The sequence below is a fragment of the Cryptomeria japonica genome, chromosome 8 (genome assembly GCF_030272615.1).
Source record: "Cryptomeria japonica chromosome 8, Sugi_1.0, whole genome shotgun sequence".
NCBI lineage: Eukaryota > Viridiplantae > Streptophyta > Pinopsida > Cupressales > Cupressaceae > Cryptomeria > Cryptomeria japonica.
Genome location: NC_081412.1, coordinates 525448365 through 525473199, shown reverse-complemented (window position 1 = coordinate 525473199; position 24835 = coordinate 525448365). Strand labels below are relative to the sequence as shown.

Here is a 24835-nt window from a genome sequence, read left to right as displayed (position 1 = left end):
TCCTATTCTCTCTTGAGATAAGGAAGTCTCTAATGCTGTTTTCTAAGTTTGATCAAAGGAGACTACCTCAAGGTTTCTTTTGTCAGGTCTTGACTGCGGGATCTCTCAGTGGCTTGATGTGTTTATGCTGGAAACACAAGGGGGACTTACGTTTAACTGGCAACAAGCTAGTCTGCTGTGATTCTCGAATTACGCAATAAAGAGCAAAAGGAAAGGGTTAGGAGATCTAAAACTAACAACACGGGTATGCGGGTAGACGGATTCCACATAACCAATTCCTGCTTAGCCAGAATAGCTCACAACCTTGCAGGAACGGTGCAATCTTCAAAGGGACTTGGAATATTTTCAGACTGGAGACGTACGGCTAAGCACCCAATTCTGGCGCAGCTTAGACGGACACCTGCAATTGAACTAAGCACAATCGAAGGCTCAAGTTAACCACACAAAAGGATACACAATCAGCATATCCTCAGTGGTATGAGCCCGAATCTATCAAATACCTGGACACCCAAAATAGAAAGATCTATCTAAAATGCTGAAAGAAACCATGCAAACAGGATGAAAACAAGACAATAAACACCAAATCAATGTTTATATATTGATTTCAACTGCCTATTACAACAATTTCTGCAGCATCTCTATGCTACTGCTAAGATCTAACCTATTCTAACTCTAAAATCTAACTATCTAACCATCTCACTATCTAACAATCTAACAATCCTTAACAAAAGAAAGGCCTCTGCCTTTTATAGATATTACAATTTTGAACCGAAGGCTAGGATGGACTGCATCCAAGGGCCCTGATCTGCCTTCCAGAAGCTGGCAGCTTTGACCCATGCCGAATTAATTCTCAGTTATCCAACCACCAACTATCTCAACTACCTGCCACTATTTGGCTTTAATTCAAGTCTATCTAATCTTCTTGGTGGTTGGGAATAGTTATCCACAAAAATATCTTGCACGAGACCCATAGGCAGTTTACAATAAAGCAATTTCAGCTTTAAAACTGAATTTCTGGACTTAAATCCAGCTGTGTGCTTTTTTGAGAATGCATAAACTTGCAGCATTCAGAGTGTTCTTTGGTTTGTGGTCCCGATGGTGGACTTCATCTTTGTTCAGTGGCACGATTCCCAATGTTTGGTTGCTCTTGCGCTCCTGTATCTTTTCTTTTTCCAGTCTTCAGCGCCTGGCCTTGAATTGCGACCCTTCCTCGATTTGCGTATCAGGTCTTTCTCCTGGTTCTTCGATGACGTCCTGCGATCAACCAATTTCATTTCATTAAATCAATTTGAAAAATTAAATAATATAATTTAACAAACATTAAATTTAATTACGACGTCTGGCTTGAGAAGCTCTTTGTGAGATGTATCTTGAAAATGCTTCTCCTTCTCTTCGATTGTGAAATCTGATCCTTGGTCTTTTACTTCTGCGTGATTTTACCTTTGGAGTCTTGGGCATTTTGAAGGGGTTTATGGCGTTTTGAAAACTTCTTATAGCGCGATTCTGGAGGTTTGAAGAGCTTCTGCAGATTTTAAAACTCTAACACATGCTTTTCTGGTGAATTTCGGAGAATGGAGGGAACCTTTTGTAATTTCATCATATTCTCCAATTTAGCCCCCCAGGGTCCAAAATTGACGTTTTAAGTGAAATTTCGGACCATTTGGGGATTTTGCAACTCTTCCAAATATTAAATTTTGGCCCCATGATCCAATATTGATGTTTTGGACGAAATTCGGAGCTCTTGGGGTTTCGTACAAACTTTTTAAGCATTTTCGGACCTAAAGCACCCCTTTTGGGAAATTTCGGATTGTTTGAATTTTGCAACTTTATCATTTTCGGACCTCCTGGCGTTCTGGAATTTAAAAGAAAACTTTAGACCATAAGGCGTTTTGGAATTTCGGAGCTAAACGCGTTCGCAAATTTCGGAGGTTTGAAGGCGTTTTAACCCTCTGGCGAATTTCAGAGCGCTTGGGGTTTTTGTTCCAGCTGAAGGGTAATTTTCGGATCATTAAACACTTCTGCAAATAAAAAAAACTTTGGACCCTTCAGCATATTTGGAATTTGCCCAGAATTTCGAACCATTCAGCATTTTTATAAATTTCGGAGCAAAGGTGTTTTAGCGAACTGGAGACTTTCGCAAATTTATAGCAAACTCCGGATCCTTAAGGCGTCCTTCGCGATTTTGAAGATTTCGGAGTGTTAGCACACTTTTCTGCCTTTGCGATTTTGGAGTTTTCGCGCTTTGGTGCTGAAAGGCATTTTCGGACCATAAGACATATTTCGTAATTTTCAGAAGAATTTCGGACCTATAAATGCGTTTTGCAAATTTAGAAGAAACTTCGAATTTCGGCCCTAGGGTCCGAAATTGGTGCTTTAAGTGAAATTCGGACGTGAAGGCACTTTTGCAACATTTCACTTTTTCGGACCTCCTGCCAGTTTTGTCAACTTTTTCACTTTTTTGGCCCAGGGTCCGAAATTGGACAACTTAAGTGAAATTCGGACCTTTGGGGCATTTTCGTAACTTTTGAACTTTTTCACATTTTAGCCCCAGGGTCCGAAATTGGGCATTTTGGGCGATTTTAAATGTTTTCTCAAGAAGTGCGAGCTTGGGCACTTGGGCAAGTTTGTCCAGTTCTCCTCGGAGGATCATTTAATGGAATATAACATTTAAGTATAAGTGACACTTATACTTTAAGTTATATTCCATATATACTTTCAGGATGTTTGAGAGTGGTTTCGGCCCTCCAGGAGTTATATTGCAAATTTTAGTTTTGGGAGGTTTCCTCAGTTTTTCAGAGTTAGCCAAATTTCAGGATCAGGACATTCCAGACTTAGCCAAATTTCAGGACAGGACAGAAAGGCACAAACTGGGGGGTCCCTGTCCAAGACGGGGATGGGTGTGCGATTCGCACAACAGGGACCTAAGAGGCTGAAAGGACACCCGAGAGTCCGGAGGGGGACCCGAGAGGATGGAAGGGGTCCCGAGAGGTTTGGTAGGCGACTCGAGAGGCACAGGACCAAAGTGGGAGACTCTCAGGCGAAGCAAACCGAGAAGGATGAAGGGCGATCCCAGAGGCATGGGATCCGAGCTGAAGACTCTCTGGACAACTAGATTAGGAAAATAAATTGGAAAAAAAGAAAAGAAGAAACAATTTTTTTTTTGTTTTTTTTTGAAAAAAACAAACAAAATGAATAAATATATATGTTTTGCAAGTGGTGGTGGGACCACTGTACGATGGAACCACCACGGGAGACCACCGTGCGGTGGGACATCGTACAGTGCACCACCGTCGATGAAGGTCACCGGCCTTTGAGGGCGGAACTTGGCGGGTATTGATCCACCGTACGTGAGACCAATCACCGTACGACGCCAAGATTCCGGCGACCCTAGTTGTTGTACGACTCAACGACCATATGACAGACCACTCCCTCGTACGACAGATAACCTCCGTACGGTCTCGGGACATTACAATCCGTAGGGCTGAAGGAGCACGACAGCGGCAGTTTAAAAGAGGGTGAAAGGGAAAATACCACGACATGGCAGGAATAAACGATGGTGATGGCACGTGAAAAAATAAACGATGACCAGATTGAAAAATCAGTTGATGGAGTCTGGAGCCGTGATGCTGAAAAAATTAGAGTGGAGAAGGTTTTTGGCATCTTAAAATATCACAAAAATGATGTGCGCCATGGACTTCTGTGTGGTTCGGAAGCTGGGGCTGCCCCCCGACCTCGCGAGGGGCGCTGCTCCTCGACCCCACTGGGGCGCTGCCCCGGACCCCGCTGGGGGCACTACCCCTAGACACCCAGCTTATTTTTGAGCTACAATACACTTTTTGAGTTGGGCGAAGGCATCAGAGAAGTCACGATAAGTGTTGGGGTTGTTCCGTATTGTGAGAAAGAAGCTTGAAGCTAAGCATTGGCGGGGAAGCCATAAGCCGTAGAGGGAGATGAATTTGGAGGTTGCGAACAAACAGAGTTTGAAGGAAGGCATTGCAAGAATGCGAAGTCGTACGACACCAGAGAGTTATTCAGTTCAGTTATCAGCCTTTGGGGAGTGTGATGGAGGATTTGAGGTGTCTCCTAGCCTTTGTGCCAGAAGGTTGTGGCCACTTCTAGGCAGGATTGGTACGCTTTGAGGAACTCAGAGTATGTCTCGGCTGGACGTGAGGTTGCCTTGGTGGATGCACAGAGGGCTCGGGAGGAGCTGACCACCAGGTTGGAGGCAGTAGTAGTGTGAGACTTAGCTTAGCGTACTCAAGAGTTGGATGCCGAGAGGGCAGCGCGGGTGGCTATCGAGGACAAATTTTGGCTAGGGAGATAGTATCACTTGAGTAGCAGTTGGTGGAGGCTGCGACTAAAAAGCGTGTTTTGCAGACAAGTTTGGTTTAGGCACAGGAGGACTGTGATGAAAAAAAAAACTCCTTGTGGAAGCAATAATGGTGATATCCACACTTGAGCATCGGATGGTAGCAGAAAAGGGTGTTCTGGTGAGGACGCAACAGGTGTATGAGTTCCGGGCTCGACTGGCATCAGCAGTTCCTGCAGTTCTATACCTTGATTCTGTTTAATGTATGAACATCATCTCTATTTTGTATTAAGTCGTCCGAAGACGACTTCTTTTCTTGGGGGGATGATGTTGTTGGGAATAATCATTATGTCATGTTGTCGTTGGTAATTATGGGTTACAGCAGTCAGTTAGTCTTCCCGAAGGGCAGTTGGACGTGACGGTTGGTCGCACCCCTTCGGGTATTATATATTGTATACCTTTCCTTCTTCGTGGCATCATCATAGTCGTATCTGGGTGTGATGTTATAAGCACTTGATGTACATGGACTGTTGAATTAATACAGAAACTGGTTCTTTAATATATTTCAATTATGTTCTATGCATTTACTTTCTGCGTTTAATCGTTTACCCGTATGTGGCAAACATACGGGATACGTAATTGGGTATGCAGGTATGGCAATTTTGTTTCCTTGGGTACGGGTACAAGAATATATATATTATTGATTATGTTTAGTTGCATAGTGTTAGACTGTTAGTGATAGGAATTTATGTCCAACTGTTGCACCTGTAGTGAGTTATAATTGATGTCAAAAAATCCCCTTCCATTGAGAGGCGAAGGCAATTATAAATGCCGACATTGTAAATTGCATATTTATACGAGGATAATGAAGACATTCTTGTTTCCTAGAGTCATGCAATGTCTATTGATTCTTTACCTTCAGAAAGTTATTTTTTTGTGATAGTTAAAAAGACAATTTATGTTTGCATATAAACATATCCATGTTTTGAATAGTTTCTAGGTAGATCTTGTTTGATTCACTATCAATACAAGTTTTAGTGTTGACAGCTTGCAGTATTCTCAAATTGGTGCCTTTGGTTTCCAGTGTATATATATTATATACCAAACTAGTTTATTTGGTTCACCTTCTTTACCTCTAAATGTATGTTATGTCTATTCTTTTGATTTCTGATAATCTGAGCATAGTCTGGTTTGTATTTGTGCATATATATGTCTCTCCAGAATTATAAGATTTTGGTATTATTTGGATGTAATATTGAACATGTAGGCACCAAAACATTAAAAGTGCACCTAAAATATGCCAGCAATTTTCAATAAGATTGTTGTTAAAATAAAGTTGAGGTCCTTGTTTAAGCAACCTTTTATTAGACAGAGATTTAAATGCTCATTTGACTCCTATTAGTTGGGAATATTCGGAGTTATTGAATTTGTATTCGAAGGACATGGCTCTTTGGAGTGTTGCAATTTAGTAGGGATGATATATATTCTGTAAATGCAGCAGGGACTGCAGTTGCCAAATATGTGGACCTCAGGTACAAAGGCATACTTTCCACATGGCTTGCGGCTAGCTTATGGATCTAAAGGTTTGTTGTTATATTAAGATCATTAATGTTTAGTTACATTTGGTGCAATTTTATTTGGTTTCTCAGCAGAATACTGCATTGTTGCATCAGCTTATCCCATCTTAGCATCTTCTTTCAGGTAGGAGTCATAAAATTGGATGGAAGTTATTGATGCAATGCTCTAGACAAACAGAACAAGAATATTCTAAAGTTTCAGGCAAGAATTATTAACTTTTGATGACAAACATATGATGTTTGTCATTAGCCAGTATTTCCATTTCAAATTTGTTGGTATGTTTGATTCATCCATTCCAAAATATGTATAGCATGGAACATTTTGTAGGGCGATTATATGTCTTGTTTCTGGAAATATTATGATGCAATTAGAAGACTTCATTATACGTTATTTATGGATTACAACAATCTCATGTTATAATGTTTCCAATTGGACAACCTTAGGAAATAGATGACTTTTAAAACATGAGTAAGCTGAAATGATGATGATTTGCCAAATGTAGATGCCAAACCCTATTGAAATTGATGCTGATCAGAAATATGATAATTTGCAAAACCGTCGTCAATTATAAATATACAACCATGAACAATGGATACAACACCCTGCAACTTGATATGAACTTTGGAAAACCCTCAAAATATAAAATTACCAAGTATAACAACAGATTTGAAAGATCTATGATTGGAATGGGTGTTGGTAACCCTTATGTGCTGAAATATTTAAGTGCGACAGCAGGTCTGTAGCTGATATCAACATGAACAACAGATATAAATACCAGGACAAGTGTTATGCTCAGATCTGATCCATGATAGTTGAAAATCAGAGCATTTATAAACCCCACACCTTGTATTAATGCAACCAAACAGCATTATTTTACGCAATATCAAATCATCTTCGATGTTGATCAGTTTTTACATTATCAAAATTACCAGCAAATCCACTATTATAGTAAATCAACAAACCTTCCCAAAATTCCAAAATATTAAATATCAAGAAATCAACAATACAAAAACTCTACTGTACAGTTGTATGTGAAATGGTAAATGCGTGATCTATTAATGAATAGAAATGAATTACATATAGGCATTTACATTACGATGTATCTAAACGAAACAATTGTAATAGAAAACTGGAATAGAAACTATTTAGCTAAACTAGCTAATAATTAATGACCACTAAATAACAATTAATTACTCTAATACCCTCCCTTAATGGTCATCTTATCAACTACACCAAGTTACCCCCTAATTTTTACAAACCTGTCTAGGCTTAGAGACTTGGTGAGAATGTCTGCAGTTTGGTCCACAGTTGGAACTCAACAAGCTGGTGAATGAAATGACAATGAAGCTCAACATGTTTGGTTTGCTTGTGGAAGACTGGATTCTTGACAAGTTTCAACACCCCTCGATTGTCACAGATCCATAGTACAAGGGTGAAGGCCCTGCTTGAGACATTTTCATGTCGGAAAGCATCCTTCGAAGCCAAACTGCCTCACATGCTGCTTTAACATTTCCCCAATACTCTTCTTTTGTCGAGGAAAGATCTATTGCCTACTGCTTCTTATTGGTCCATGTGACTACACCCATGCCAAGACTGAAGGCATACCCAGAAGTAGACTTCTTGTCATCAACAAAACCTACCCAATCTGAGTCTATAAAACCAATCAGCCGAGGATCTTTGCTTTTGTTGTACAATATGCCATAGTCAGGTGTCCCTTTCACATAATAGTACATGCTTTGTTGCAACCCAATGTTCTTTAGGGGCTAGCATGAAACGAGATATGTAGCTCATAGCATAACTAAGATCAGGTCTAGTGGTCATAAGGTATGTAAGGCGGCCAACTAGTTGCTTGAATGCTGACTCATTCACCACAGGTGAATCTAATTTGGTTGATAGTTTCAGTCCTTTCTCCATAGGTGTAGATGAAGGTTTGCAATCTTGCATCCTGAACTTCTCCATCAAAGTCCTGGCATACTTCGACTAAGAGATCAAAATATTGCCACTTGTCTACCAAACCTCTGCACCGAGACAATTATGTAGAAGCCCCAAATTTGTCATATCAAATGCCTAATACAAGTTTTGTTTGATTTGTTCAAGCAAGTTTTCTCCATTACCACTAATCATGATATCATCAACATAGATGACAAGAAAAATGGTGTCATTACCAGCACACTTGACATACAAATTGTGATCTGAAGGATTTCTTTGAAAGCTCTATTCAACCAAGTATTGATCAATTTTAACGTACCATGCCCTGGGGGCTTGTTTTAGGCCATAAATAGCCTTTACTAGTCTGCATACGTGGTGCTCTTTGCCTGCAACGTTGAAACCTTGAGGCTGCGCCATGTAGACCTCTTCCTCCAAATCACCATTGAGGAAGGCACTCTTTACGTCCATCTGATGGACTTTGCAACTAGACTAAACTGCAATGGCAGAACTAGTCGGATGGTGCTCATCTTTTGCTGTGGGAGCAAAGGTTTCCTCATAATCAACTCCTTTTTGCCAAAAGCCTTTAGCCACCAATCGAGCTTTGTATTTATCAAGTGTTCCATCAGCTTTGTGCTTCACTTTATACACCCATTTGCAGCCAATGGATTTCTTCCCAAGTGGAAGATCAGATAGAACTCAAGTGTTATTCTTCTGAAGACTATGATGTTTAGCTTCCATGGCCTTTTCCCATTCAGGTATTCCTTTTGCCTCTGAATAAGTCTAGGGCTCAAAAACACTGAATATTGGCCACAAGAGAAAAGTTGACCATGTTCTTTTTTCTCTTGCCTATAGAAGATCTACCCTTGAGTAGTTCATCATCACGAACATCACCGATAAGCTTTTCCCATCATGTAGGATGGAGAGGAGAACCATCCACTTCCAAATCAGATTTAGCAACATGACTTGGGCTGCCTGGAATAAAATCATCTGGACGCTGATCCAGGTTTTCCTGAGGGAACTTTGGTGGTACAATATCATGCCTTGGTGATTCCACAACTTCAGGTTCAGAATCATTAGAATCCCTCCCTTCAGTTGAAGCTAATGGAACACCTATATCTATTTTCTGCAGAGCCTAAACTTCAGGACGGTGGATGGGAGAAGTGAGCTGAAAAGGCCCACTATCTTCATCAAAAACCACATCTCTGCTGAATGTGAGATGGTCAGCGTTCGCATCAATCAACTCATAGGCCTTATGATTGTCCATGTAGCCTGTAAGCATCAACTTCTGACTCTTGGAATCGAGCTTTGTTCTCTTTGCATTAGGAATCCAAGTATATGTAGTCGAACCAAAAATCCAGAGGTGGTTGATTTTCGGTTTCCTCCTTGACCAAGCTTCTTCGGGAGCCATCTTCTTAATGGCTTGTGTGGGAGACTGATTTAGAAGGTATAGTGCAGTGTAGACTGGTTTAGCCCAAAATTTCTTAGGCACATTCTTGTTTTCAATTACACTGAGCCATCTTTGTTATGGTTCGGTTCCTCTACTCAACAACACCTTTTTGCTGAGGGGTATAGGATGTGGTGAACTGACGTTTGATTCTGTCTTGAACACAAAAGTTTGTGAATTTAGTGGAATAGAATTCACCCCTATCATCTAACCTAAGAGTTACAATTTGTTGACATGACTCTTTTTCAACTAATGCCTTAAACTTTTGAAATTCATTAAAGACATCTGATTTTGCTTTTAGAAAAACACCCACATTTTTCTACTAAAATCATCTATGAATAGAAGAAAATACTTGGCAGTAGTGACCGATGCCGTATTCATTGGTCCACAAACATTTGCATGAACTAGCTGCAAGACCTTGGATGCTCTGCAAGCTTGTCCATTGGAGAATGGAGTTCGATGCTGCTTCCTGTTGTGACGTTTTCACACATCGGTCCATTGTAAATGGGGACCCCCACTTTTTGCTTAAGCTTAGGAGTCTAGTTAGGTCGTCTTAGCTTGGTAAGTTTAGTAGCTGTTAGCCTTTGCTCATGGGAGATGAATATGTCTTGTCAAGTCAGGATTGAGGTTGCATTGCCAACCTTGCTAAGGTGGTTAATGTTGCTAAAAGTTGTTGATTTGCAAGAAAATGCCATAGGGTCAAAGGTGGCATGAATTAGGGTTTTGGATTGACATAAGTCAAAATGAGAAAAAGAATCATTGATATCACTTTCAGGGTTTAGATGTGAAAAATAATTGAATGAATGATTCAATAATCGGATAATTACATTGAAAGATATACGCACGTATATAAACAGTCTACAAGACGATGTTCTATAAATAGAACAAAACGTTAAAGTAAAAGACTAAAGAGTTAAACGCTAAATTAAGCGTAAAAGGTAAATTAAGCTTAAAAGCTAATTGCATAAATAAAGTAAATGACCATTAAACAAGGAACTAAAAATAGGTGGCTAAAATAGAATTAAATATTCTAATATCCTCCCTTAATGGTCATGCTATCTATCACACCAAGCTGCCCTCTAAATTTGAGAAACTTTCTCGGGCTCAGAGACTTGGTGAGGATATCTGTAGTCTGATCTTTTGTAGGAATGTACTGCAGTATCACTGATCCATCTTCAACATGTTGGTGGATGAAATGACAATGAAGCTCCACATGCTTTGTCAGCTTATGGAAGACTGGATTTTTGGCTAATTTCAGAACCCCTTGATTATAACAAAACAAGGGAGTAGGTCTTGGCTGAGACATTTGCATGTCTGCAAGCATCCTACGTAGCCAAATTGCCTCACATGCTGCCTTAACAGTTCCCCGATACTCTGCTTCAGTCGAGGAATGTAATGTCCCCTACTAGGTTTAGACCTGTTATAACCATAATTAATCTATTTCTATGTACTTATGACTTGTACTAACTTGATTAAGAGACAAGTCTATCTTAATGTGAATCAAATCTGTGATATTCTTTCTTTCCTTTGTCTATCAAGTACTTGCTAACTTACCATACTAGATAATTGATCTTATTCTGATTCATTATAAAACATTTACATATTTATTAATAACTAGTTATATGAATTATTTTGCATTACTGCAGAACAGTTTCTAAAAGATATTATAATAATTATTATATTAATATGTATATATATAACTATTATATTAATATCTATATTTATATTATTATTAAATTCTGCATATGATCATTATCGAGCTTCCAATCTTACTCATCATATTGAACACATCACCGTGCATGCCACCAAGAAGGGAATACTGCCAATAACTTAATGACAGTTCTGATCTGATCTGGAGAATCTTACTGACAATTATTATAGACAAATCTATTATCCTTTTCAGACTTGAATATAAATAAAGGAATTGAATTATCTTATCCAATATTTATGTATCTTCTAATTACCAAATATATAAATTAATAATACCATCCCTACCTAAAAAGCAATAATTATATCTAGTAGGGGGTAAGGACAGACAGATCTGAGCATGCATCAGATCTGGTCTGCCACTATTTAAGAAATTAAGAATGACTGTCATACGTGTTGCAGTCTATATTAATATTACTACCAATATTCTGCATTCAATCATTATTAGACTTCCTATATATTAAGCATACGTATTAAACACATCCCTGTGCATTACTGTTATAAATCTAGTATGACATGTTAATATATGCCATGTATTTCTGAAGTTATTGGTGAGGAATATATATACATGTATATTCTTGATATAATATGACTGATTATTATTTCTTATGTTTGATTCAATATCATCCTTCTGTGCAAATTAATATTTCATTTGGTTAGAGTTTAGCATAACTTACCTGGGTGTTCTATTTCAGAATCCGAATTACTTTTCACTCTTATCTGTGATGACTGGAGTGCTGTTGTGCATACAGGTGGACTGAGCCGATATATCATTATAAATGCTGTGGATACTTATGAAATCGATTGAGTTCCTATATAAATGTATTTGCACACAGTTATGGGTCTGCTCCTAGTACTTGTGTCTGATCGCTTTTCTGGAATACTGTTCTTATGACAATGCGTTTGAGGCTTGAGCAGTCATGTATCTGATTATAATGTCTGATCGTTCTTCCAGTCTTATCTCCATATAACCATACGATGATTGAAGGAGAGGATATGCCTCAATATGCTGCTGTGTCTGATCTTGATCTTTGTGCCCCTGCGATATGGGTGGATGCTGTTCATGCTTGCTTAATCCTTCTTACATGCGTCAAAGGCCTTGGAGAATGGTGGATACACCACCTTCGTTCACTGTCTTAGCACCCAGCTGTGTATAAAATATATTAATCCCCATTCCCTTACATACCCATCGATGGGGGTGTGATACGAAGAGTTATGCCTTTATCATCACATCTTTTGCAAATAATTAACCAAGCAATCTTAGCCTTAACTAATTACTAATGATCGGATTGCCTCCATAATCTTTAATTGCAACTTTTTCCTCATTCCTTAGTACAAGAATCGTATTCAACATGATATTGTGATAACATATCTTGCTTTAAGTATATATTTATATATTTATATTTAGTTTCTATGATTATATTATTAATTTATTTTTATTTGAATATTTCAGGAATATTATATAGTAATAAATATTAATATATATTAATTAAATAATAATATTTAATAAATAAATAGATTTCAAATAATAATTCGTTTTATTATTATATTAATTAATAATAATAATTACTTCATTTAGGATATATCTAATGATCAAGGAGGGGACATGACAAGGAAAGAGCTATTGCCTGTTGTTTCTTGGTGGTCCATGTGACTGCACCTATACTCAAGCTGAAAACATACCCAGAAGTTGACTTTCTGTCATCAACACAACCTGCCCAATCCGAGTCTGTGAAACCAACTAGCCTAGGATCTTTTATTTTTCTGTACAAAATGCCAAAATCAGAAGTGCCCTTCACATATCTAAGCACATGCTTTGCTGCAACCCAATGCTCAACGTTTGGGGCTGACATGAAGCAAGAAATATAGCTCACAGCATAATCGATGTCAGGTCTAGTGGTGGTGAGATAGATGAGTTTGCCCACTAGTTGCTTGAATGAAGACTCATCCATTACAGGTGAATCTGATTTGGCTGATAATTTCAGCCCTATCTCCATAGGTGTAGATGCAAGTTTGCACTCTTGCATTCGAAACTTATCCAATAAGCTCTTGGCATACTTTGACTAAGAAATGAATATGTGGCTATTAGTCTGCCAAACCTCTACACCGAGACAATAATGGAGAAGTCCCACATCTGTCGTATCAAAATGCTTACACAAATTCTGTTTGACTTGCATTAATCAAATGTGCTGCACTGCCAGTAATGATGAGATCATCAACATAGACTACGAGAAATATAATATCATCACTAGTATGTTTGACATACAAATTGGGATCTGAAGGACTACTCTGAAAGCCTTGTTCAATCAAGTACTTATCAATTTTTATATACCATGCACGAGGAGCCTGTTTGAGGCCATAGAGTGCTTTGGCTAGTCTACATACCTGGTGTTCCTTGCCAGGAACCTTGAAACGTGGAGGCTATGTCATGTAGACTTCTTCCTGCAAATCACCATTGAGAAAGGCACTCTTGACGTCCATTTGATGGACTTTCCATCCAAACTAAGTTGAGAGAGCGAGGACAAGCCGAATGGTACTCATCTTGGTTGTGGGAGCAAATGTCTTCTCATAGTCGATGCCCTCCTTCTATGAAAACCCTTTTGCTACTAACTGAGCCTTGTACTTATCAAGGGTTCCATTAGCTTTATACTTGACTTTAAACACCCATTTGCAGCCAATGGGCTTCTTCCTTGGAGGAAGATCTAACAATACCCAAGTGTTGTTTTTCAGAAGACTATGTTGCTCAGCTACCATAGCCTTTTCCCACTCAGGTACACCTTTAGTCTATATATGTCTGAGGCTCATAAATACCGTGAATGTTGGCCATAAGAGCAAAATTAACTGTGTTTCGCTTGCTCTTATCTCTAACTGATCTATCCTCAATGAGCTCATCATCATGAAGATCACCAATGGTCTTGGCCCACCACTTAGGCCGAAGAGTAGAAGTAACAACATCTGCTGTAGGATGAAGATTACCTGGAATATCTGGAGCAAGCTCCTCTGGATGTGGATCCAGAAGGTCCTGAGGAAAGTCGGGTGGTGGAATGTCATGCCCGGGAGACCCCACAACTGTAGAGTTTACTGAATCCCTCCCATCAGGTGGAGCTAAGGGAAGGCGAACACCCATACTTGCAACCTTTGGAGGCTGATCCTCGGTGCTCAAATCAGGAGAGGAAGGCTGAAAAGGCCCTCTTTCTTCATCAAATACTACATCTCGATTGAATATGAGGTGATTAGTGTCTATATCAATCAGTCGATATGCCTTGTGGTTGTCATTGTAGCTGGTGAATATCAATTTCTGACTCTTTGGATCTAGTTTGGTGCGCTTGGCATTTGGAATCCAAACATAAGCTGTAGAGCCGAAAACTTTCAAATGACTGATTTTGGGCTTCCTGCGAGACCAAGCTTTCTCTGGAGTCATCTTCTTAACGACCTTTGTGGGAGACTGGTTCAAAAGGTAGATTGCAGTGAAGATTGCTTCCGCCCAAAAGTGTTTTGGAACATTTCTATGCTCCAACATAGACCGAGCCATCTCAGTGACTGTACGGTTTCTGCGCTCAACAACACCGTTTGTTGAGGGGTGTAAGGTGTGGTAAGTTGATGCTTAATGCCATGTGATGCACAAAAGTTGGTGGACTCTGTAGAACAACATTCCCCTCCACTGTCAGACCGAAGAGTGACTATCTGACAGCTAGACTCTTTTTCCACTAAGGCCTTAAACTTTTGAAACATGGTGAACACCTTTGATTTCTGCTTAAGAAAATAAACCCACATGCGTCTGCTGAAATCATCAACAAATAATAGAAAATACTTGCATCCAGTGACCGATGGAGTGTTCATGGGGCCACATATATCTGCATGAACAAGCTGCAAGACTTTGTATGCTCTCCAAGCGTCTCCATCTAAAAACAAAGTCCTATGCTGCTTTCTAGCTTGACATGCTCTGCAAACTCCATGATTCTGAGTTTGAATCACAGGTAATCCTACGACTAGATCCTCTCGAATCAACTGAGAGAGATATTGGACATTCAAGTGCCCATATCGTTGATGCCAAAGAGTGTTGATGGAAGTACTCCTAGCTGCCATGGCGAGCTCCTGAGAACTAGTAGAATCAACAAGTCTATAAAGAACTTGATCCTCAATGCCAATTGCAACTGTAGTGCGAGTCTCCCTGTCAACAATGCTGTACTTGTGTAACCCGAAGACGACATCCAGCTGTGGTGAATGTTGCATAATCTGACTGACTGACAGTAGATTGAGCTTCATACTAGGTACAAAGTATACATTAAGGAATATCAAATCCCTCCCACCAGATGAAATGTGACTGTTGCCCTTGCCGACAACAGTATACTCTTCGCCTCCTCCAAAGATCATTGAATCAGTGAAAGACATGTCTTTGTAAACCAATCCCGACGATGTGTGAAATGCCGAGAGGCTCCAGAGTCAATGGACCAGGCTGATGATTGAACATCATCATATGATGTTTGGGCCATGAACGCATACAAGGCAGATTCCTTCTGATCAGGATGCGTGGCAGAATTGGATTTCTGCTAGGACCCTCCTTGTTTGGATTGCTGGGATGCTATCAATTTTCTGCAATCTTTCACCAATTGGCCATATATATGACAGTAGGAACACTTTAAGCTCTTCTTCTTGGAAGACTGTTGAGGTTGACCTTGACCTTGTCCTTTCTGCTAGAAGGATGAAGCTTTACCCTTGTACTTATGCGAAGTTGATGCTGTGAAATCCTGTTTAGTGGACGAACTGGCGCTGCTTCCATTGATCCTGTTGTAGAAGCTTGTTGCAGAGATCAGGAATTTTCAAATCAACACTAGTAGAGGAGATATTGAGCGTATCAATGAAGTTCTCGTAGGATTTGGGAAGGCTTTTCAGCGTGATCACTACCATATCCTCTTCCACCATGGTTTGCCCTATAGCTTCCAACTGGTCACGGATGTCCTTTATCTTCGTAAGATGTGCCTCGATAGATGATTTCTCATGTATAATGATAGAAAACAACATATTCTTTAGAAAGAAAGGTCGGCTCTTGTCAGACGTTTCATGAAGATCCTTCAAGAGATCCCAGATCTCCTTACTTTTTTTACCTGAAGGCACTCGAGGGAGTTGATCATCTGTGACTGAGAGTTTGATAAGCATGACAACCTCTCGATTCTTCACATCATGTTTGTCTTGATCATCACCTGCTGTTGTAGGACGAGATTCCTTGCCCAAAACAATCTGATCAAGGGAACGATACTCAAAAATGGTCAACTTGGGAGCTGATGGCATCAATCTCTTGTCTGTGCCACCTTAAGGCAACCCCCTCCTTTGTTTTCGTGTCCTAGGTGGTCGTTAGCATGTTTCTCCTTTCATCCCTTTATGTTTCTCTTGCCCAAACTCTGTTTTAACCCCCTTATTTATTCCTCTTCTTGCCCCCCTATATTTACGTATAGATACTCAGACAACCATTCAGTTTAAATATGCCCATATATCTGTTCTCCCAAACTTTAACTCAGGTAGTTAGGCTCAATCCATGGTCGGATATAATCATTAAAACACAAATCTCAATCATAGATTTTATTCCTCTCCTTCATACCCATTTAGTCTTCCATCCTTTAGCCCAAGGAGAGGCCCCTCGTCTAATATTTTTGTATATACTTATCTGGGAACTTTCATTAGCAGACTCTCACCTTGATTCAGTCATCCATCCTCATATTCAGCCTCTCATCGGCACACACACACACACACATATATATATATACACACATATATATCCTTATATATACATATATGCAGGTTTTATCTCACATTCTTGCGGCCTAGGACCCTTTCATGAATTATCTGGGACAGATAAGCACTCTCAACGCATGTATCCTTCTTTCAATGAAATACTGTATTCGGTCACTATGGCTGTTTCCTCACCGATACCTATCTGATATCCATTGGGTTTTTATGTCGAAGAAACCGCGGGCTTCGGTGACCTTTATTTTTTTCACCGAAACACTTCTTCCATCGAAATCATCATGCCTTGTCGGTGAATGGATCTACTGTCTCACCGAAGCCTTTCTTTATCCTCCCTTATCATCTTCCACCAATAAGTCGCATCGGTGAAACCATGCGTATCGGAGGCATGCCTTTTAGCATCCTCGAAACCTATTTCCTCATCGATATCTTTTATCGATGTAGCTTGCTTTTGTTTGATCGACTTTATTCTTTCGATGAGAACATTCCTTTCGGTGAGTCCTTTTTATGTTATACCAATGGTACTATCTCCTCGAAGACCTTTTCCCGTCGATAAAAACCATCTCCGCTTTCCTCGATATCTTTTGTCGATGGAATTACTGTCTTCGATGAGTCTTTTCTGAAGTTCATCGGCGCTTCCTTTCTTCGATGGCCCTTCTATATCGATGAGACATCGTTGGGTCTCATCGATATTATTTGAACCCGAATATCTTAAATAGGATGCTATTAAACCCGCTTGATGACTTGTGGGCTACCATGGTATTAATGAAAATGATAATTTCTTTTAACAATAGGGGGCTTTTATAATTTAACTCCATAGATAATCCTTCTTTCATCGAAATACTGTATTCGGTCACTATGGCTGTTTCCTCACCGATACCTATCTGATATCCATTGGGTTTTTATGTCGAAGAAACTGCGGGCTTCGGTGACCTCCTTTATTTTTTCCACCGAAACACCTCTTCCATCGAAATCATCATGCCCTGTCGGTGAATGGATCTATTGTCTCACCAAAGCCTTTGTTTATCCTCCCTTATCATTTTCCACCGATAAAGTCGCATTGGTGAAACCATGCGTATCGGAGGCATGCCTTTTAGCCTCCTCGAAACCTATTTCCTCATCGATATCTTTTATTGATGTAGTCTCCTTTTGTCTGATCGACATTATTCTTTCGATGAGAACATTCCTTTAGGCAAGGTCTTTTTATGTTACACTGATGGTATTATCTCCTCAAAGACTTTTTCCCGTTGATGAAAACCATCTCCGCTTTCCTCGATATCTTCTGTCGATGGAATTACTGTCTTCGATGAGTCTTTTCTGAAGTTCATCGGTGCTTCCTTTCTTTGATGGCCCTTCTATATCGATGAGACATCGTTGGGTCTCATCGATATTATTTGAACCCAGATATCTGAATAGGATGCTATTACACCCACTTGATGACTTGTGGGCTACCATGGTATTAATGAAAATGATGATTTCTTTTAACAATAGGGGGCTTTTATAATTTAACTCCATAGATAATCCTTCTCTCATCGAAATACTTTATTCGGTCACTATGGCTGTTTCCTCACCGATACCTATCTGATATCCATTGGGTTTTTATGTAGAAGAAACCTTGGGCTTCGATGACCTCCTTTATTTTTTCCACCGAAACACTTCTTCCATCGAAATCATCATGCCCTGTCGATGAATGGATCTATTGTCTCACCGAAGCCTTTGTTTATCCTCCCTTATCATCTTCCACCGATAAAGGCACATCGGTATCGGAGGCATGCATTTTAGCCTCCTCGAAACCTATTTCCTCATCGATATCTTTTATCGATGTAGCGTCCTTTTGTCTGATCGACATTATTCTTTCGATGAGAACATTCCTTTCGGTGAGTCCTTTTTATGTTACACCGATGGTATTATCTCCTCGCAGACCTTTTCTTGTCGATGAAAACCATCTCTACTTTCCTCAATATCTTTTGTCGATGGAATTTCTGTCTTTGATGAGTCTTTTCTGAAGTTCATCGACGCTTCCTTTCTTCGATGGCCCTTCTATATCGATGAAGACATCGTTGGGTCTTATCGATATTATTTGAACCTAGATATCTTAATAGGATGCTATTTGACTTGTGGGCTACCATGGTATTAATGAAAGTGATGATTTCTTTTAACAACAGGGGGCTTTTATAATTTAACTCCATAAATAATCCTTCTTTCATCGAAATACTGTAATCGGTCACTATGGCTGTTTCCTCACCGATACCTATCTGATATCCATTGGGTTTTTATGTCGAAGAAACCGCGGGCTTCGGTGCCCTCCTTTATTTTTTCCACCGAAACACTTCTTTCATCGAAATCATCATGCCCTGTCGGTGAATGGATCTATTGTCTCACCGAAGCCTCTCTTTATCCCCCCTTATCATCTTCCACCGATAAAGTCGCATCGGTGAAACCATGCGTATCGGAGGCATGCCTTTTATCTTCCTCGAAACCTATTTCCTCATCGATATGTTTTATCAATGTAGCTTCCTTTTGTCTGATTGACTTTATTCTTTCGTTGAGAACATTCCTTTCGGTGAGTCCTTTTTATGTTACACCGATGGTACTATCTCCTCGAAGACCTTTTCTCATCGATAAAAACCATCTCCGCTTTCCTCGATATCTTTTGTCGATGGAATTACTGTCTCTGATGAGTCTTTTCTGAAGTTCATCGGCGCTTCCTTTCTTCGATGGCCCTTCTATATCGATGAGACATCGTTGGGTCTCATCGATATTATTTGAACCCGGATATCTTAAATAGGATGCTATTACACCCGCTTGATGACTTGTGGGCTACCTTGGTATTAATGAAAATGATAATTTCTTCTAACAATAGGGGGCTTTTAAATTTAACTCCACAAATAATCCTTCTTTCATCGAAATACTGTATTCGGTCACTATGGCTGTTTCCTCACCGATACCTATTTGATATCCATTGCGTTTTTATGTCGAAGAAACCGTGGGCTTAGGTGACCTCCTTTATTTTTTCCACCGAAACACTTCTTCCATCGAAATCATCATGCCCTGTTGGTGAATGGATCTATTGTCTCACCGAAGCCTTTCTTTATCCTCCCTTATCATTTTCCACCGATAAAGTCGCATTGGTGAAGCCATGCGTATTGGAGGCATGCCTTTTAGCCTCCTCGAAACCTATTTCCTTATCGATATCTTCTATCGATGTAGCCTCCTTTTGTCTGATCGACATTATTCTTTCGATGAGAACATTCCTTTAGGCGAGGTCTTTTTATGTTACACCGATGGTATTATCTCCTCGAAGACTTTTTCTCGTCGATGAAAACCATCTCCGCTTTCCTCGATATTTTTTGTCGATGGAATTACTGTCTTCGATGAGTCTTTTCTGAAGTTCATTGGTGCTTCCTTTCTTTGATGGCCCTTCTATATCGATGAGACATCGTTGGGTCTCATCGATATTATTTGAACCCAGATAGCTTAATAGGATGCTATTACACCTGCTTGATGACTTGTGGGCTACCATGGTATTAATGAAAATGATGATTTATTTTAACAATAGGGGGCTTTTATAATTTAACTCCATAGATAATCCTTCTTTCATCGAAATACTTTATTCGGTCACTATGGCTGTTTCCTCACCGATACCTATCTGATATCCATTGGGTTTTTATGTAGAAGAAACCTTGGGCTTCGGTGACCTCCTTTATTTTTTCCACCGAAACACTTCTTCCATCGAAATCATCATGCCCTGTCGATGAATGGATCTATTGTCTCACCGAAGCTTTTGTTTATCCTCCCTTATCATCTTCCACCGATAAAGGCGCATCGGTGAAACCATGCGTATCGGAAGCATGCTTTTTAGCATCCTCGAAACCTATTTCCTGATCGATATCTTTTATCGTTGTAGCTTCCTTTTGTCTGATCGACATTATTCTTTCGATGAGAACATTCCTTTCAGTGAGTCCTTTTTATGTTACACCGATGGTATTATCTCCTTGAAGACCTTTTCTCGTCGATGAAAACCATCTCCGCTCTCCTCGTTATCTTTTGTCAATGGAATTACTGTCTTCGATGAGTCTTTTCTGATGTTCATTGCCGCTCTGCTAGGATAAGCTTTAAGACTAGGAGGAGGCAATACCTTACATTAATGAGCATAGGTATATAAACGTGCTGGCATATCTCGCTCTCGGATATATGTGATCATGGATATATAGGTATTATTATTTATGTAGATATTGCCTTCTTTTAGGACTAACACTTACCTAGCTATCCTCATCTCTATTTTACCTTTTCGGTCCCCTATATTCTTGATGTTTTGTCTCATGTTTTGTTCTTAAGAAGCTTTCAGGCTTTAATGTCTCTAGGTTGCTTTAACTTAGCTTCGTAATCTTGTTAAGCTGTGTTTATTATTTAAGATGGTAGCTCCCCGCGATCTCTTTGCAGGAATACTTATAGAATTTGCCTCGTTAATATTTATTGAGTTTATGCTCTCCGATGGGTAATCACTCTCGCATTATGTTTCTGGAGATTTTTTGAGACTAATATTTTGAGCTGTGTATCCTAACAGGGTGACCATCCAGGCAGGTATGATATATTGTATAAGTTGACCTGTTCGGTTTTCCTTTTCCTAACATTCTGGTGAGAGATTTTCTCAAGATTTTGTGCAACATATGGACCAGAGCATGCTTAACCCTGTGTTTCAGGAATAGCAAGAACTGTCGCCCACAAATGGCAGCATCACCCCAAGAAATGGGCAATCTGTTGCTCAACTTTACAGAGAGGATTCTACATACAATCTTCATTATTTTGGACAAGTTCCCTTTGTGATATTGTATCTCCATTTTGTATCACATTCTTAATTTTTTCTGATACTTGATGGATCTGGGCTAGACCGAAGGTTTTCTTCCCTCCATTCTTTCCTATCGGTGCCCACACTGAATGGAGGTGTAAATGTAATTTTCTATTTTTTAAAATTAATAAAATTCTTTGGCCTCGGCCATTTATCGATCAAAAAAAAAAAAAAAAAGGTCAACATGCGTTGTTTCCAAGTGTTGTAGTTGCAGCCGTTGAGCTTGACTGTGTTCCAACATGATGTTGGTCAAAGATGCCATCACGAAAATCGAGGTTGAACAAGGTCAACCGAGTGAAAGCAAGAGACAAAAGAATCTGATTAAAAAATCATAATAGAAGTAGCTACAAAAAAAATGAAACCCTGGAGTGGAATTATTGGCACAAATCCGAATGCGCTAATTTCGAGGTTTGGAGAAACCCGTAAATTAAAATAATCTGCAAACTTAAAACCTAAAATTTTTCCTGAAAATAATCAGAAAAAAATACCTCTGATTTTTGTAAAAAAAAAAGAAAAAATAGACAATTTTTTAATAAAAAAATGTAAAAAAATATGAGGGTGAGGAAACCCTAGACGCCACTGAGAAATCCGCAGAAAATTCGAAAAAAAACGTTGAAGACGCTAAGAAATCTGCAGACCCAAAAACGTGAAACCCTAGCTGCCGGATAATGTAGAAAGACGTGAAATAAATCGCTGCTGCCTGGAGTCTGAAAAAAACAGTGGAAATTGCGGGTAAAAAAATCTGCAGATTCCAAAACAAACAAAAGATGACGCTAAAGAAAACTTATTCGTTTGCAGAGATGGTGCCCAAAAAATCGCGGAAATCGCGAAATATATATGTTGCTGCCGAAACACGGAAAAACGCGCAGGAAAAACTGGGAAAATTGCGATTTTATGACAAAAGCGGGTGGAAAAGAATTGCGCCTAGAAAAAAACGTGCGACCCACGCAAATCCAAATTTTTTTCAAAAAAGAAACTTGGACTAGAACTGCCAAACCCTAGCACGACTTTCCTACGAAAAAAATCCAGCTGCACAAACCTTGCAAGGATGCCCTAAAAATTTGCCCATAAAAGAGACTTAAGAAAAATCTCTTATAAAAACTTTCAAAAATTTTTAATAAAAAAAATTTCGAAAATTTTAATTTTTATGCTCTGATACCATGAAAAATAATTGAATGAATGATTCAATAATCTGATAATTACATTGAACGATATACACACGTATATAGTGAGTCTACAAGACGATTAAATAGAACAAAACGTTAAAGTAAAAGACTAAAGAGCTAAACGCTAAATTAAGTGTAAAAGCTAAATTAAGCTTAAAAACTAATTACATAAAAAAAGTAAATGACCATTAAACAAGGAACTAAAAATAGGTGACTAAAATAGAATGAAATATTCTAATAAGAAAGAAAATGCAATCCCATAGATCGAATGAGGATTTTGAGATGAAAAATAGACTAAAGCATGAGTTTTCTCAAAAGATGACCTCGACGAATGGTTGCTTAGCAAGTTCAAGTTTGTGCAAATGAGAGCTTTGAAATGCCAATTTGATTGAGGAACAAACTTGGTACGAATGGAGATGAAATTTCCACCCTTCAATTTGGAGATTTCAAGACTTGGAAGTGGTATGAATGAAATGAGGAATGAACTTGGTACAAATGGATATCAATTCGCCGCCCCATTCAAGTTTGAGATTAATAAAAAAAGAGGTACGGACAAAATGCAAAATGCAAATGGTGCAAACGAAGTGGAAAACAGCGAAGTACAAATGAAGGTCTAAAAGTCGCTCAAATCTCTAAGTACAAATGAAGCTCCGATCACCGATTTCAGAAAAGGGGTTTTGATCAAGTCCAAACGAAAGGTGAAATGCCGCTCAAGCTTCTAAGTCCAAACGAAAGAGCTTCTAGGTCCAAACGAAAGAGCTTCTAAGTCCAAACGAAAGGTGAAATGCTGCCAAGATCATCAAGTCCAAATGAACACAAAAAGGTCGCCCAACTTGTCAAGTCCAAATGGAGATGAAAAGGCCGCCAAGTTCATTAAGTCCAAATGAAGCTGAAAAAGCCACTCAAATGAAGAAGTCCAAATGAACTCAAAAAAGCTGCCCATGCCTTCAAGTCCAAATGAACACCAAAAGGCCGCTCATGTTATCAAGTACAAATGAACTCAAAATTGCCGCCAAGATTGTAAAGTGCAAACAAACCACTAAACATCGCCCAAGACAAAATGATCTTATGCAAATAAAAGTTTATCATTATGCAAATGAAGGGTTCAAAACATAAAATTTTGTGCAAATGGGAGTTAATTTATCAAGTTCATTGTGCAATTGAATGGTTCTAAGCCACCAACTTAGTGCAAATGAAGCACTTAATGCCGAGTTAATTGTGTAAATCAACCACCAAATGCCGCCATCTCACAATCAATGATAAGTCGGCTAGCATAAGCAAGGGTAAAAGCACTCAATAAGAGGATTTTTATTTTGTCTAAACAGGTCGGCCTAATGAGAAGCTGAAATGAAAAGTGGCGACTTTTAGCCCTTAGCGCCTATATAGAGGGAGTATTTGCAATTCATTTTGTCACACATCAAAACATTATTTAAGCAAAATCCGATCTGGACTCCAAAACATCTGCGATTTTTATCTTCAATACATTCAAGGCGATAATTTTGAAGGGCAATTTTCATCATCAAGATAGCGATTTGACAAAGAAGATCACGATTTGGACAATGAATTTTGATCATTTCATTGATCAAAATATACTCTTAAGGGAGGTGATTTGGATTATAAAGGTTCTAAGTCCAATCTGGAAAATTTTCAGTCCAAATTGAGGGCAACATTGACAAAATTTGGTGAAATTTTGTGCATCATCAGACCTGAAATTAACTCGAGAATTAGAGATGGGAACCTAATTCACAAGTGGGAACTACCTAATTCACAGTTCTGGAACTCAAAATCAGACTTAAAATATTCTTTTCCAAGAGTAGTGAGGGCTGTTATATATACATTCTTTAGAAGTTTTCAAGTATTGCTCCTCATTTGTAATTATTCTTTAAGATGTTCCCCTTGTTCTTGCAAGTCTGATACAATGTCAAGGATCAACATCAAAAGCCAATATGGAGATGAACAACATTAGCATGAAGGACTTAGGTTCAGCAACAAGATAACATCAAGATCAAGGTTCACACTAAAAGGAAGTAATGAGAAATCAAGGATTCCACAACAATGAAGTCAAGAACGACACCAATAAATGACAAGACTAAGATCATGAATAACGAAAG

General features: G+C 39.1%; 1 protein-coding gene across 5 annotated transcripts in view; it reads left to right on the top strand.

Moving 5' to 3' along the window:
- Positions 1-24835, top strand: part of LOC131055417 (thylakoid membrane protein TERC, chloroplastic) — a 316462-nt gene that overhangs the window by 80013 nt on the left and 211614 nt on the right. For 3 of the 5 annotated variants that reach the window (XM_057989900.2, XM_057989899.2, XM_057989897.2), the window contains exons 3-4: positions 5808-5892; positions 6011-6088. In XM_057989900.2, the coding sequence (XP_057845883.1) occupies positions 5808-5892; positions 6011-6088 (163 nt within the window). The remainder of the gene's footprint in view (positions 1-5807; positions 5893-6010; positions 6089-24835) is intronic. The other 2 variants (XM_057989901.2, XM_057989898.2) reach the window with 1 other exon arrangement.